The 14,969-nt window shown below is 47.3% G+C and overlaps 1 protein-coding gene across 3 annotated transcripts in view; it reads right to left on the bottom strand.

Annotated features, from left to right (window-relative positions):
• SLCO2A1 (solute carrier organic anion transporter family member 2A1) overlaps window positions 1–14,969 on the bottom strand; it is an 83,251-nt gene that overhangs the window by 37,497 nt on the left and 30,785 nt on the right. For all 3 annotated transcript variants that reach the window (XM_060196915.1, XM_060196914.1, XM_060196917.1), the window contains exons 3-4: window positions 4,558–4,695; window positions 2,749–2,911 (exon numbers count right to left, since the gene is read on the bottom strand). In XM_060196915.1, coding sequence (XP_060052898.1) covers window positions 2,749–2,911; window positions 4,558–4,695 — 301 coding nt within the window. The remainder of the gene's footprint in view (window positions 1–2,748; window positions 2,912–4,557; window positions 4,696–14,969) is intronic.

Genomic DNA, 14,969 nt, shown 5'->3' with positions numbered 1-14,969 from the left:
AGAAACTGAAGTTTAGAGTGGGGGAGCAGCCACTTGCCCGGGATGCTTTGACAAGTCAGTGGAGTTTGGGTTCAAGTGTGAATTATTAGCCCTACATCTGTTACTCATGTCAGCCTGTGCCAAGCTAAGTGTCTGGGATGGAAGCAGGGATGGTTTAGTTTCCTATAGAGAGAAATTCATGGAATCATAGCAGCTCCCAGGGGAGTACATTCTACATAGGAGTCTAATTCCAAAGTTTTCCCTTGCAGTGAGATTTTTACAAAGATTATTTACTTGTTTATTTATTTACCCACCAGGGTTACTGCTGGGGCTTGATGCCTGCATAATTAATCCACCAGTCCTTGCAGTAATTTTTCCCTTTCTCCCCTTTCCTTTTTTTGTTTGACAGAACAGAGGGAAATTGAGAGAGGAAGGGAAGGGAGGGGGTGGGGAGAGAAAGACACCTGCAGACATGCTTCACTGTTTGTGAAGAGTCCCTTTTGAAGGTGGGAGATGGGGACTTGAACTGAGTCCTTGAAGAAGGCCAACCAGTGCGCTCAACTGAGTATGCCACTGCCAGGTATTTACTTATTTATTATTTATTATGAGTATATTATGTATTATATCAGGGTTATCATTAGGGTACTTACACAACTGATCCACTGCTCCTAGAGGCTAGGGCTCAGTGCCTACACTATAAATCCACTGCTCCTGGAGGCCATTTCCCCCCATTTTATTGCCCTTGTTAGTGTTATTGCTGTTGTTGGATAGGACAGAGAGAAATCGAGAGAGGAGGGGAAGACAGAGGGGGAGAGAAAGATAGTCACCTGCAGACCTGAATCACAGCTTGTGAAGCGACCCCCCTGCAGGTGGGGAGCCAGGGGCTCGAACCGGGATTCTAATGCTGGTCAGTGCACTTTGTGCCATGTGTACTTAACCTGTGTTGCCACTGCCCACCCCCTCCCCCTTAAGTAGATTTCTCTTTGTGACTGTGGGCAGAGCACACACCCATGCTGCACTGGCACCCTATGCATAGCCCCCATGAGAGCCCATGGATGTGGGCCCTGGACTCAAGCCCACCTGGGGACGCCTCTGCCCGGGGGAAGATACCTTGGGGGTAACCCGGTGAGCCCTAAGCACTTGCAGTTGTGTGAGGCTGCTAGGAATACTGCTGTAATTATTTGCACAAATAAAATGAGCAGTGGCCATGAGGAAGTCCACACGTGCTCCTGGCCAGCTGTCCTCTGCAGATCCAAGGGGCACCTGACCTCCTCCTGAACCCTCCTAGGGGCTCCCTCCACAGTTAGACTAAAAAGTGTAGAGTTCAAGTCTGGAATGGCAAGGGTGAGTTGTGCTGAGATGAGGCCATGCGGGGAGTGAGTCTCCAGCCACCACCCACAGTGGCTGCTCTGTGGAAGCCAGTGCCCCTGGGATGTAGCCCATAAGAGTGTAGTGTGTGGCGGCTGGCAGCCTGCCCTCCTGGACCTGCCTCAGTGCCCCAGGCTGCCATGCTGATTTAGCCCTCTCTGTGCTGACGCACAGGCACAGGACCCCGGGCTTGGAGCTGTGACAACACAGTGGACCTGGCCCCATGACTTTCTGAGGGGGTGCTCTGGAACTCCAGACTTGCCTGAACACCCTTGTCTAGACTGAAGGGGAGGAAGAGCTTGGCAACGCCCCCCTCCCCACTCCAGGCTCAGATCCATTTTCAGTGCATTAACGAGAGATGACTAGCTTGCTGAGTTTTTGGAGAGCTGGGGAGAGATCCCAGAACCAACCCAGAGACTGCATTCATCCACATACCTGATGTTATGTAATGATGCAATTATACTTCATGTTACATGATACGATTATGTTATGATGAAATTTAATTTCAATAAATATTAAAAATTTGTATTTTATTCCTGCTCCATTCTTTTCCCAGCCATCCATCTCTCCCCCATGATGGCCTCAACAACCACAGCAGCAGAATCTCCTCTGTCACTGGAAGCAAGTCACTGCTTGGTGGAGCCATCGTGTGTCTGTCTTTACAAAGAGCCTGGGCTGCAAGCACACAGGGAGCAGTTATGCTCTAAGCACATTCATTCCTGGGCCTCTCAGTCATTCCCAAACATCTACAGTCCAATCCAGTGAAAGAAGAGACACTGAAGGGCTGCTTGCTTGTCACCCAGCCACTGTAGCTCCCTCCATCCAATGAAACAAGTGCTAATCTACTTCAGGGCCTGCTCATTATCATACAGTGAGCTCCAGAGCTGGTGAAATAGTGATCAGGTAGTCAGTCAGTCAGACACTACAGAACATACCTGACACCACCATGAATAAGAGCAAACAAATACAATACTTGGGGTGGAGAGGAAGCAAGTATTCTTAAAACTTGAGCTAATCAAAAAGTCTGGAACAGACCATAGGATACATATATTTAACACAACTGAAGAAACTAAGGATACAATTAAGAATCATACAGGCACACCAAGAAACCACAAACATAGAGAAGATAGATTTGTACTTTGTTGTTGCTGTGACTTCGCCACTCTAAACTGACTTTGTTCAAAGAAAGACACACACACACACACACACACACACACACACACACACACACACACACACACAGAATGGCATAACACTGATTTCAGGCATACTCTCTGGAGAAAGGCTGTACGCACCAAGAGACATCCTCATGGGAGAGGACAGTACAGCACAGAGCGCTACCAGCCCCTCCCACTCTGCAGGGAGCCTGCCCACAGGTGAGCAGGGGTGGCAGCCACTCACCGGTGCTGGCCACTGAGTACTGGTAGGGCTCTGAGAGGAAGTGTGGAAGGGTGAGAATGAAGGCGCCCAAGGCCAGTAGGAGACCTCCGATGCCAATGAACTTGGGACGGTGCACACGGCTGCCAAAGTAGCTGACGAAGATGATTAGGATTGCGTTACTGATCTGTTGAGAGAGCAGCAGGGCCTGGTAAGACTCCAATTCCATGGACCCAGGGGGATGCTTGATAGCATTTGGCTGAGGAGAGACAAGAGGCTGCCTGGTGCAGGGGTGCGGGGGGCTGGGGGCAGCAGAATACAGACCAAGGAGACTGGAAGGTAAGGTTAGAGGAGTGTCAGATAGCCTCTCCCCCTCTTTTTCCTAGCTAAGAAAACTAGAGGGGACAGGTAATGGCACACCAGTTGGGCACACACATTATTATGTTCAAGGACCAGAGTTTAAGCCCCCGCTCCCCACCTGAAAGAGGGAAGCTTCACGAGTGGTGGGGCAGGTCTGCAGATATCTCTCCCTGTCTATTTCCCCCTCTTCTCAATTTCTTTCTGCCCAATCAAATGAAATAGAAGAAAAAAGGAAAAAATGGCAGTTAGGAGAAATAGATTCATACTGATGGCACTGAGCCCCAGCAATAGCCCTGGTGGCAACAAACAAACTAGAATATAACAGAATATAGCTTCTAATGAAATGATAGATGTATCAGTAGACTGAAAAGTTTAAGATACCCAAGATTCTCTAGAAGGGAAAATTTAAGATTACTTTTCATGGCAATACTAAGACATGAATGGCTTTTAGGACTCTGTCAGCAGTGCCCCAGTGCCAATGTTGTGCCTGTAATCTTTGCATCCTTTCTCTCTCTCTCTCCCCCCTCTCTCTCTCTCCCTCTCTCTCTTTGCCTCCAGGGTTATTGCTGAGGCTCAGTGCCTGCACCATGAATCCACTGCTCCTGGAGGCCATTTTTCCCCCCTTTTGTTGCCCTTGTTCTTGTAGCCTTGTTGTGGTTATTATTGTTGTTGTTGATGTCATTTGTTGTTGGATAGGACAGAGAGAAATGGAGAAAGGAGGGGAAGACAGAGAGGGGAGAGAAAGACAGACACCTGCAGACCTGCTTCTGTGAAGCGACTCCCCTGCACGTAGGGAGCCAGGGCCTCGAACCGGGATCCTTACACCAGTCCTGTGCTTCTCTCTCTCTTTTATTGCCACCATAGTTATCACTGGGCTCAGTGCTGGCACTACAAATCCACTGCTCCTGACAGCCATTTATTCCTTTTTATTATTTTTTTCTTAATATTATACTTGATAAGAAAGAGGGAAATTGAGAGGAGAGGAGGAGAGATTGAAAGGGAGAGCAAAAGATAGAAACCTGCAGACCTGCTTGAAGAGAACCCCTGAAGGTGGAGAGCAGAGGTTTGAACCTAAATCCTTGTGCATGTTAATATGTGTGCTTGATTGGGTGCACTGCCTTTACATTCTCTCCTAGCACATATTGCAAAGTGAAAAACAAGCCAATTCTATAATTTCCTAAAGAATTGGTAAGAACAGCTGTCCTAAGGACAGAGACAAGCCCTTGCTCACACTACCCGCTCCTCTTGACCTCTCTCCTCTACCCCTTTCTCCCATCAACATGCATCCACTAAGGCCCACCCCAATATCTCAGAGAGGCACCTCCTTGTTCCCAAGTCCCCTGATTGGAATAGAGGTTCTTAAGTTTGTTGTCAGGGACATCCAGCTGCTCCCTTTAGCCTTCCTATGCACCCCAGGCCCCACTTCCCCCAGTCCCAGACCCTGGAAGCTTCTGGAAGCTGCCACTGACTCACCTCATTGATGCTGGAGATGAGACCTGAAGCAGAACTGGAGAGGCCAAAGCGCTTCTCGATGGTGGTAAGGCTGCTCTTGAAGTAGGCGCTGTACAGCAGCTGGCAGAGCTGCAGGAGCCCGTGGCACAGCACAAAGACCTGGCAGAGACCTGGAGTGTGAGGGCTTTGCACATGGGCCAGCTGCTGTGGCTCCCTCCCTGGGCACACTCAACTCAGAGGGCCATACCAGAGCTCTCCCCACAGTGGGTGACACCATAGTGGACAGATACCCTGTCACCCAAAGTCATTCAATCCCTCAGCTGGTCCCTTGAAGACCAGCCACTCCTATCACTTATGACATAGCTTTTTCTTCCTAAGAAATCACTTCTAAAAATTGTCTACATACTTGCACATTTCCTTCACTCCTGGAGGACTTTTTCATTTTTGTGTGTGTCTTTTTTTGGATGAAGGGTAAGAGACAAGAGGGAAAGAGAGACACAGAGAGAGAAGGAGAGAGACATCACACCACTACTCTACCATTCGTGAAGCTTCCCCTGTGCATGGTGGTTCTCTTCTCTCCTTTTCTTCTCTTCTTTCTTTCTTCTTCTTTTCCTTTCTTTGTTGCCACCAGGGTTATCTCTGGGGCTCAGGGCCAGTACTAGGAATCCACTGCTCCCCGCTGCCATTTTTATTTGATATGATAGAAATTCAGAGGCAGATAGAACAAGAGAAAGGTAAGTGCCTGCAGACCTGCTTCACCCTCTCATGAAACAACCCCTCTGCAGGTAGAGAGTTGGGGCTTGAACTCAGACCTTTAACCATGGTGCATGCTCTTTTGTGATGGCTGTGGACTCGCACATGGAATAGTGTACACTCCATTGGGTAACCTCTCTCCTGCCCCCTAAATACTTTTCTTTTTTAACCAGAGCACTGCTTAGCTCTGACTTATGGTGGTGTGAATGGCTGCCCCCCCTAAGTATTTTTAGAAGATCTATTCACTCACAATAGAGAGAGGAGAGAGAAAGAACCAAAGCATCAAGCTGACACATGTGATATTAACTCAGGACATCCAGCTTCTAAGTCCAGAGCTTTAGCCACTGTGCCACCTCCATCACTGTGACCCTAAGCAGCTCTGCCAAAGCACAAGGCTGGAGAATCACACCCAAGGACAAGACCTGGCTGAGTACCCATAGCACGCAGCACCCTACTATCCTTTGCACCAGTGCCCCCAGGCGGAGGCTCTGTGTCCCCCATCGTGAGGGTTTCCTACAAGTCAATAAAGGCCACTCCTAAGGACTTACACAAGCTCTTGGCCAAAGTGCCCACTCCTATTTTTGTTAAAAACATAATCTTATCCCATTTTTCTTTTTAAAATTTAGTTTTATTGTTTACTAGTTAAAGACCGTGAGAAATCAAGAGGGAAGGGAGAGGTAGAGAGGGAGAAAGAGAGACACCGGCAGACCTGCTTTGTCACTTGTAAAGCTTTCCCCCTGCAGGTGGAGATGGGGCTGGGGGCTGGGGGGAGAGTTTAAAGCTGAGTCCTTATGCATTGTAATATGTGCACTCAACCAAGTGCACCACCACCTGGCCCCACTGCCCACTCCTCTTGACCTTTTTCCTCTGTCCTTTCTCCCATCAGTATGCATGCTTCAAAGAATACTCCTGACATTCCAATGAGGCATCTCCTAGTCCCCAACCCCCCTAGTGGGAAGGGCCTCAGGCTTGCTGTCACCAGCTTGCAGGCACATCTGTGATTGCCAAGGGCCTCGGGAGGTCCAAGTCTCTGCCTTGACCCTAGTACTGTGTGCACTGGCTTATGGGTGTGAGTAACTGAGCATGAGAGTGAGGTGGGGGAGAGAGAGAACGGGTTGGAGGTATGTGGAATCAGCTCCAGGCTTAAGCATTCCTGAACCCCCCTCCCAGAATCCCTGAGCCTCTCTGAGTCCCCATGAGCATCCTTGAACCCTTCTCATCATCCCTGAGCCCCCTGAAACTCCAGAGCCCCTGAGCATCCCTGAGCCCCCTGGGTCTCCCTGAGTATTCCTGAGCCCCTTCCCTGGACATCCCTGTGCCCTCCTGAACATCCTCAAGTACCCTGAGCATCCTGAACCCTTATGAGCATTCCTGAGCCTCTTGGGTCTCCTTGAGCATCTCTGAGCCCCTCTGAACCTCATGAGCATCCTTGAGTCTCCTGAGAAATTCTGAGTACACTTCTTGAGCATCCCCCCCACCCTGAATCTCTGACTTCCTCCCAACCCCCCTGAACATCCTTAAGCACCTCTCACTCCCCTGGTAGGTGCCTGTTCTAGAGATCACACTTTTCCTCTGAGGAAGGGTGGGGCACTTCTCTGTTTCATAAGCGGCCAGGGTTCTTCCACTAATTGAAGAGCTGGCATTTCAGGAGAACAACTGGGGCTCCACCTTCATTTCCATTTCCTCATTTCCTTGCAAAACCCAACCTGCCCCTGTCCCCTGGGGTCTGTTACAAGCTGCAGGATCAGAGCTGGCTTCCCCTCCTACCTGCTAGGGCAGAAGTGTAGAGAGGCCACATTGAAGGTGTTGGGGGGGAGGGTAGGGACTGAACCCCATTGTCCATGCTCACGACTTCCCGGTTCACTAGTTGTGAAGAGGGCCATTTGCCCTCTCTGAACCACCTCCCAGCTCACCATAGGTACAGTGAAGCCTTTTCCCCATGACACTCCATAAGGGGTTCCACTCGGTTCTGTTTCATACATTGACTGGCATTTAAACCACGGCTGCTTGAACTGATCGAGCAGTCTCCCCACAGCCAGCATGAGATAGGTCAAGAAATACCCAGCAGCACTGTGCCAAACAAAGAGATGCCATCTCCCCAGCAGGAGAGCAGGTTTGAGAGCATGTGTAGCTGGACTGGAGGGAGGAGGCATGAGTTGGCCTCTTTCACTTAGTCAACAGAGCACTATGGGTTTTTATAATTGCAAACCTAGGCTCACCTCCAGGCTCTGTGGCCTCCAGCTACACACACAAGCTCTCGGAGCAACTCACCACTCCCCCCTTCCCTGCTGATATGTGGGGACAGATGGTGCTCATCCCTGTTCCCCAAGATGCTGTCCTCTCCCTCTCCCCTCCCCCTCCCCTCCCCCTCCCCTTCCCTCTCCCTGTCCCCCTCCCTCTCTCTCTCTCTTCCTCCCCCTCCCTTCTTCCTTCCTCTCTCCTCTCTCCTCCCTCCTCCCTCCTCCGTCCTCTCTCTTCTCTCCTCTCTCCTCTCTCTCTCTCTTCCTCCCCCTCCCTTCTTCCTTCCTCTCTCCTCCCTCCTCCCTCCTCCGTCCTCTCTCTTCTCTCCTCTCTCCTCTCTCTCTCTCTCTCTCTCATGCTCTGTGGGACCTGCCTCTGCCTACTATGAGGATGCTTGGTAGGTTGAGACCTCCTCCACTCCCTCAGCTTACTTGTTCCCAAGCATTGCAGCCTCTCTGCTACTGCCAGTTCTGAGACACGAGAATTCTTGTATTCCCCCACACAATATGTGTACTATGCAGACTGCTGCCTGACTGACAGACTCCAAGCTGAAAGGATTCCCTGGAAGAAAAAAGTTCAGAAAAGTCTGCACACTAGGATGCTCCCTGGTGAATCATTACAGCCCACAGTGGCATGTGAAAGACTCTGAGAAAACCTTCGGTACAAACTGCTTACTTTGTTGAACCCACCCAACTCACACTGCTGTAGCTGGAGCCTCACCTTCAAAACACACACACACACACACACACACACACACACACTCACACATACTTTGAAAGTAAACTGATTAGATCCTAGCATTCTGTAGCATATTTTAGAAGAAGAAACCGTGTCGCATGTCAGCATATGGTAGACTCTGAGCTCTGAGTCCTGTGATTTAATTCATAAAGGAGGTTATATTTTTGTCTTTAGTCTACCACCATTTTCTACCTCATTCTTTTTTTTTCTTTCCCATAACACTTATTGCTTCCTAGCATGCTGCATAAAAATAATTTTAAAAAAAGATACGCTAATTCATTTCAAAGGAGAGAGTGTAAGGGAGAGGGCCAGGGAGAGGGGGAAGGTGAGGGGGAGGGGGAGATAGAGAGTTCAGCAAGGTTCTTCCCAGGCATGGAACTCAGGGCACTACAACTGCAAGTTCTACCTTCCACACATTTTGCCACTTCTCCAGTCATTACATCATGTCTTTGATTTCACACTTGTGACAATCCCCCAGCCAGGATGTAGACTTCACAAGAGAGATGTTTAGAATACTGTTCCCTTAGGGGCAGGGAGACAGCAAATGGTTATGCAAAAGACTTTCTGAGGTCCCAAGTTCAATCCCCAGAACCACCATAAGCCAGAGGTGAGCAGTGCTCTGGTAAACAAACAAACACACACACAAAAGCTTACAAGCAAACAGAACACTATCCCCAGTGCCTGGATAAATGCAGTTGGAGTGTGTCCTCAGACGTGCATGCCACCTCTGCACTGTGCACCTACCACAGTAGCTGTCGAAGAGGCTGCAGACTCCCCATGCTCAGTCCTCAGTCACTAAGAACCCCCCATGGACTCTGTTTTTCAGTTTATAGGGCCAGAAATGTCACCATCAGATTGGATGTCACATTTACTTGCCTAACTCTAAATCTTTGGATGTGTCTATTTTTTTTTTTTTTTTACAAAGATTTACTTGTTGGGGATAAGCAGTGGCACACTGGGTTAAGTGCACATAGTACAAAGTGCAAGGACCCATACAAGGTTCCTGATTCGAGCTCCCAGCTCCTTACCTGCAAGAGGGTGAAGCGGGTCTGCAAGTGTATGTCTTTTTCTCCCCTCTCTATCTTTCCCTCCTCTCTCCATTTTTCTCTGTCCTATCCAAAAGAAAAAAGAAAAAAATGGCCACCAGGAGCAGTAGATTCGTAGTGCTGGCAACCAGCCCCAGTGATAAGCCTAGAGGCAAACAAACAAACAAAACCACAAAGAGTTGTTTATTGATATGAGAGAGATAAGGAGAGAACCAGAGCATCCTTCTGTCTCATGCAAAATCAGGGATCAAGCTTTCAGTCCATCTTTAGCCACTGCACCACTTCCCCCAACACATTTTTGGATATTTCTTTCTGTAATTTTTATTCCATTATTTATTAATTAGAGGGGGAGATAGATAGATAGACAGAGATAACCAAAGCATTGCTTTAGCACATACGATGCCAGAAATCAAATTTGGGACCTCATGCGTGAGACTCCCACAACTTATCCACTGTGCCACCGCTCAGTGGCATTTTTGGGCATTTTTAATCCCAAACTAAAAGGCTGAAGATTTACACTTGTATATGAGGGGCTCTTGTGGAGGGAACGTCTTGTATTTTGCTTGTCATGGTATTTATACATATGGACTCATTTGTTAGAGCTCATCAAACATTTAAACTCTGGGCACCCGACTACCTGCAGATGACATCTCAAGAAAATTGATTTAAGAAAAAAAAAGATTTGGAGAGTCATGAAGGTATTTAAAATGACATCCTGAAAGAAATTCCAGTTTTTCGTTGTTGTTTGTTTGTTTTTAATTTTTGTGAGCATTGGCTATGTCACTGGAGTAAAAGTAAAAGTACTTATGCTGTAGTCTGACGGTAGTGCAGTGGGTTAAGCGCACGTGGTGCAAAGCTCAAGGACTGGCATAAGGATCCCGGTTCGAGCCCCCGGCTCCCCACCTGCAGGGGAGTCGCTTCACAGGCAGTGAAGCAGGTCTGCAGGTGTCTGTCTTTCTCTCCCCCTCTCTATCTTCCCCTCCTCTCTCCATTTATCTCTGTCTTATCTAACAACAATGACATCAATAACAACAACAATAATAACTACAACAATAAAAAAGTACTTATGCAAGAGACCTATTGCAAAAGAGTTCATAAGCCCATGTACATGTGCTTGTGTGTGCTAATGTAAGTATCCAGATTGATGAGGGGTGTGTGTGTGTGTAAAAATAATCCATCTTGAGCCTTGGATGTGGTACAGTGGATAAAATGCTGTCCTTGGGAGTGAAGTTACAAGTTTGACCTCTAGTATCCACATAATTCAGGTAATGCTCTGCTTGCCTCTCTTTCCTTCTTCTCCTCCACCTTGTGTTAATAAATACATTAATTAATGAAAAGAAAATGAGGGGGCTGGGCAGTGGCATAGTACACACATTACTATGTGCAAGGATCTGGGTTCAAGCCCCCAGTCCCCACCTGCAGGGAGGAAGTTTCACAAGCGGCTAAGTAGATGTATAGGTGTCTGCTTCTTCTCCCCCTCTCTATCTCCCTCTTCCCTTTCAATTACTCTTTATTTTATCAAATTTAATAATAATAATAAGAAGAAGAAGAAAAGAGCCATCCTGAGACTGTAGAATGAAGCTGAAGCAGAAATGACTGTGGGCTGCAGTGTTTGATTGGGGTGGGGTGGGGCTGGCAGGAAGCACAGAGGCTCCTAGATGCAAAAGCCATGCTCATGGCCCATTCTTTCTCCAACCCTAATAAACAAACACAGGGAGGAAGGAAGCAGGGAGACTGAAGTGCTCATGAAGATCCGCCTTCGAATAAAGAGGGATCTTTTTACCCCGTGCCAAGGAAGACTGGCAGGATGTTCAGGAGAGGAACACGCAGGGTACAGTCTGGACTCAGAGGTAGGAGGAAGCCAGATGTCTCAGGCTGGAGAGTCTCAAAGCTCAGGGTGGACGGAAAAGGGGCCTGGATAGGCTTTCCCTGTTTCCTAACTCTCCTTCTTAGACTCATATTTGGGTCTGCCATCTGAAGCATCAAGCTATGGCTATGAGGACACTGGTTCAAGTCTTAAATTGTGACTCTGTGAGGTTGATGCCTGTTTAACCACTGAGTCTGCTGTTAACCCGTCATTCTATTCTATTCTGTTCTGTTCTACACTACTTTATTCTATTCTGCAATGCCAGGGCCTTGCACATATGATTTTACCACTCTGCTGAATTTTTCTTTTTTAAATTCAGACACAGAAAGGGAGTGACACCACAGCACTAAAGATTCCTCTGGGGGGCAGGCACATCACAGTGCACACGAACCCAGGTTCATGCCTCTGATTCCCACTTGCAGGGAGAAAACTTCACCAATAGTGAAACAAGGCTATAGGTGTCTCTTTCTTTCTCTATCCCTCCCTCAATTTCTCTTTGTCTCTATTCAATAATAAATAAATAAGCAAACAAATAAAATCCCCTGTTGCCGTAATGCTGCCGTGTGATGTTGTTGTCAAACCCTGGCAAGACACGTCCTCTACAGAGTGAGCTCTTCCTTGCTGCCTCACCCCCAGCTCTGACTCTATCCACACGCATCCTGAGTGAGGCCAACTCTAGAAGATTCTCCACTGCCTGACGTTCACTGGGATGCAGCGTCTCTGAGATGATTTAATGCATGGGGGGAGCACTGAAGGGGGGGGCAGGAGAAAAACCACTGGGGAGAAAGAGATGGGCCTGAGCAAAGGAAATGCAGGATGGACTTCCAGTGTAGACTTAGAAGCTCTGCTTCCACTTCCAAATGACAGCTGTCCACAATCTAAGAGGCACTTCTCTTTGGATTTCTTTGTTATTGTTATTAATTTTATTAGTGATTTAATACTGATATACAAATTGTAAGGTAACAGGGGTATAATTCCATACAGTTCCCACCACCAGAGTTTTGTGTCCCATCCCCTCCACTGGAAACTGCAGTAGTTTTCCCAGGGTCACCGATACGGGCTGATTTTAAACTATATCTATCTATTGTCTCCATTTTGATTGTTCTGTCTTCAATTCATTTGTAACTTACCCCGACAACTATTATTATTTCTAAGTGCCTGTCCCTTTTCCCTCTTCTCTCTCAGGTGTAACTGGGGGTACTTCTCTTTGGGAGGAAGGGAGAGTGAAATAGAAGAGAGAGAGAGAGGAAGAAAGAAAGAGAGAGAAAGAGAGTAGAGAAAGAAAGGAAAGAAAAAAGAAAAAGACAGAGATAGATATAGATAGATAAATGATAGGTAGACAGATAGATAGTGAAAGAGTGAGAGCAAGTGAGAGAGAGAAATGGATGAGACCAGCATGGTCAGAGAGGAGGAATCACAATGTCATTTCCTATGTCTCTTTACCCTTTGGGACTTAACACCCAATTTTGTTCCCTTCCCTCCCTGGCTGACGATCACTTCCCCAGACAGGCAGGAATGGGACAGCAGCTCTCACTACTGCTGGGGACGTACCGCCATGCTTGAGCTTCACTGGGCTGGAGTGATACTGGGCAGAGAGAGGCGCCTTAACAGTCAGCTGTAACCCTCCCATGTTACTGCAAACCTGTCTACATTTCTTTCCATGTCTGCCCTTTGTTCCGTGTCGATGTGATATCTACACATGTTTCTAAGAATCAATCCATATGGAAAGGCCTAGAAGGACAAGCTCTAGCCTGGTATTCTGCTCCAGCCCACTCTCAGTGCCACAGCTCAAGCGCAGCCAGCTTTGACCTTTGATTTCCTGCCTGTTGCATCCACACTGCTCACAGCAATCTGCTTTTCCTGCAAGTTCTCCGTCTGTCACTTTGGATGACCTCCCATCCTAAGAGAGGATTTATCTCTCTTATTCTGATGTGATACACTTCTGCCTCCTCCTCCTGTCAGATGGTTCTATCAGTATTTCTTTTTTTTTAATTTAATCTTTTTTTAATATTTATTTACTTTTCCCCCTTTTTTGCCCTTGTTTTATTATTGTAGTTACTGATTTCGTTGTTGTTGGATAGGGCAGAGAGAAATGGAGAGAGATGGGGAAGACAAAGAGGGGAAGAGAAAGACAGACACCTGTAGACCTGCTTCACTGCCTGTGAAGTGACTCCTGCAGGTGAGAAGCCAGGGGCTCGAACCGGGATCCTTACACCGATCCTTGTGCTTTGTGCCACCTGCACTTGACCTGCTATGCTACCGCCCGACCCCCTCTATCAGTATTTCTATCACTATGGAATCCCTACACTTTGTGGCTAGCAGGCTGGGAACCAGGAAAAAAGAAGAAAGAAAAGGATAGAGAAAGACAGTGATAGATAGATAGGTAGATAGATGGATAGATAGGTAGGTAGATAGATAGATAGATAGATAGATAGGTAGAAAGATAGATAGATAGGTAGGTAGGGGTAAATAGACAGCAAGAGAAAGAGAGATGAATGAGACCAGCATGGTCAGAGAGGAGATATCACAGTACCATTTCCATATGACAGCTCCTCTATGTGTAGAGAGATCATTCACAATTTCCCAGGGTGGAGGCCATTCTATATCAATCCCCAGGGGTCCAATGTCACATTAGCTACTCTCCAGGGCTGGCCAGCCCACCCCTTCCTCCACTGCTATCCACCCACCACCACTCCCCAACCACCTCCATATGACTGGAATACTTAAAAATCTTTCATCTTCTTATGGTCTCTTTTCCCTCTGTCATCTGTTCCTCCTGGAGTTTATTTATCCATCACTGTCATTATAATGAGGATGTCTGGGGGTGTGGAGGCCAAATGTTCCCAGTCTGTCATCTTGAGTTATAAACCCTATCTATTCACTAGTGCTAACTCAAGCAAACAGTAACACTCTGTACCACGTTTCTAGTGGAAAATAGAAGGAGTCTTCAAGCAGAGTACTTATAACTGGATTAAACCAAAGAGTATGCTCAGGTCATTCTCCAATGTTGCTCCATGAACACTACACTCATGTACCCAAAGCCTCAGTTATGTGACTAGGCTCTTGCAAAGTGGCTGGCTGTGTCCAACAGAAGGTACATGGCTGTTACTCTGAGCAAGGACCTGAGTTAAAGCCTCCTGTCCTGCCTGAAGTAAGGAAAGCTTCATGAGCAGTGAAACAGTGCTGTGAGTGTCTCTCTTCTCCCTCACTATCTCCCTCTCTCTCTCAATTTTTTTCTGTCTTATCAAATAAAAGAAAATAAATTGTAAACAATGGCCACCAGGAGTGGTGGATTCACCATGTAGGCACGTAACCTCAGTGATAACCTTGGCAGAAAAACAACATAAAATAAAATAAGGAGCAAAAGAAAGATTAAAAAAAAAAAAAAAGGAACGTACATGGCTGGAGAGTGGTGCTGATTGTGGGAGTGTTCCCAAATCTATTTACACTTAGTTTATTTTAGGCTTATTTGATTATTAATAAGAGAGGGGGGAGGACCAGGGATGCCAGGGGTTAACATCAGAACCTCATGCTTTTGAGTCCAACACTATTGACTGTGCCACCTCCTGGGCTAATTCACTCACTTTGCATTTCTCAGCGTCTTCCCACCTTGTAGCCATTCTCAGCCCTGTTTGCCAGTTCACCTAATGTGTAAGACCCTGTGGTGACTTGGGACTGAAGTAGCCCTAATAAGCTGGGACAGAGAAAGGAATGGGTCCTGGATGAGCTGTAGCTTTCTCCCAGTGACCTCAAAGATGGTGACTTCTGAAGGAGAGGAGAGTCTCTTC

This window comes from Erinaceus europaeus, chromosome 1 (assembly GCF_950295315.1).
Source record: "Erinaceus europaeus chromosome 1, mEriEur2.1, whole genome shotgun sequence".
Classification (NCBI taxonomy): domain Eukaryota; kingdom Metazoa; phylum Chordata; class Mammalia; order Eulipotyphla; family Erinaceidae; genus Erinaceus; species Erinaceus europaeus.
Note: the sequence above shows the minus strand (reverse complement) of the source record. Positions and strands in the feature narration are given on the sequence as shown.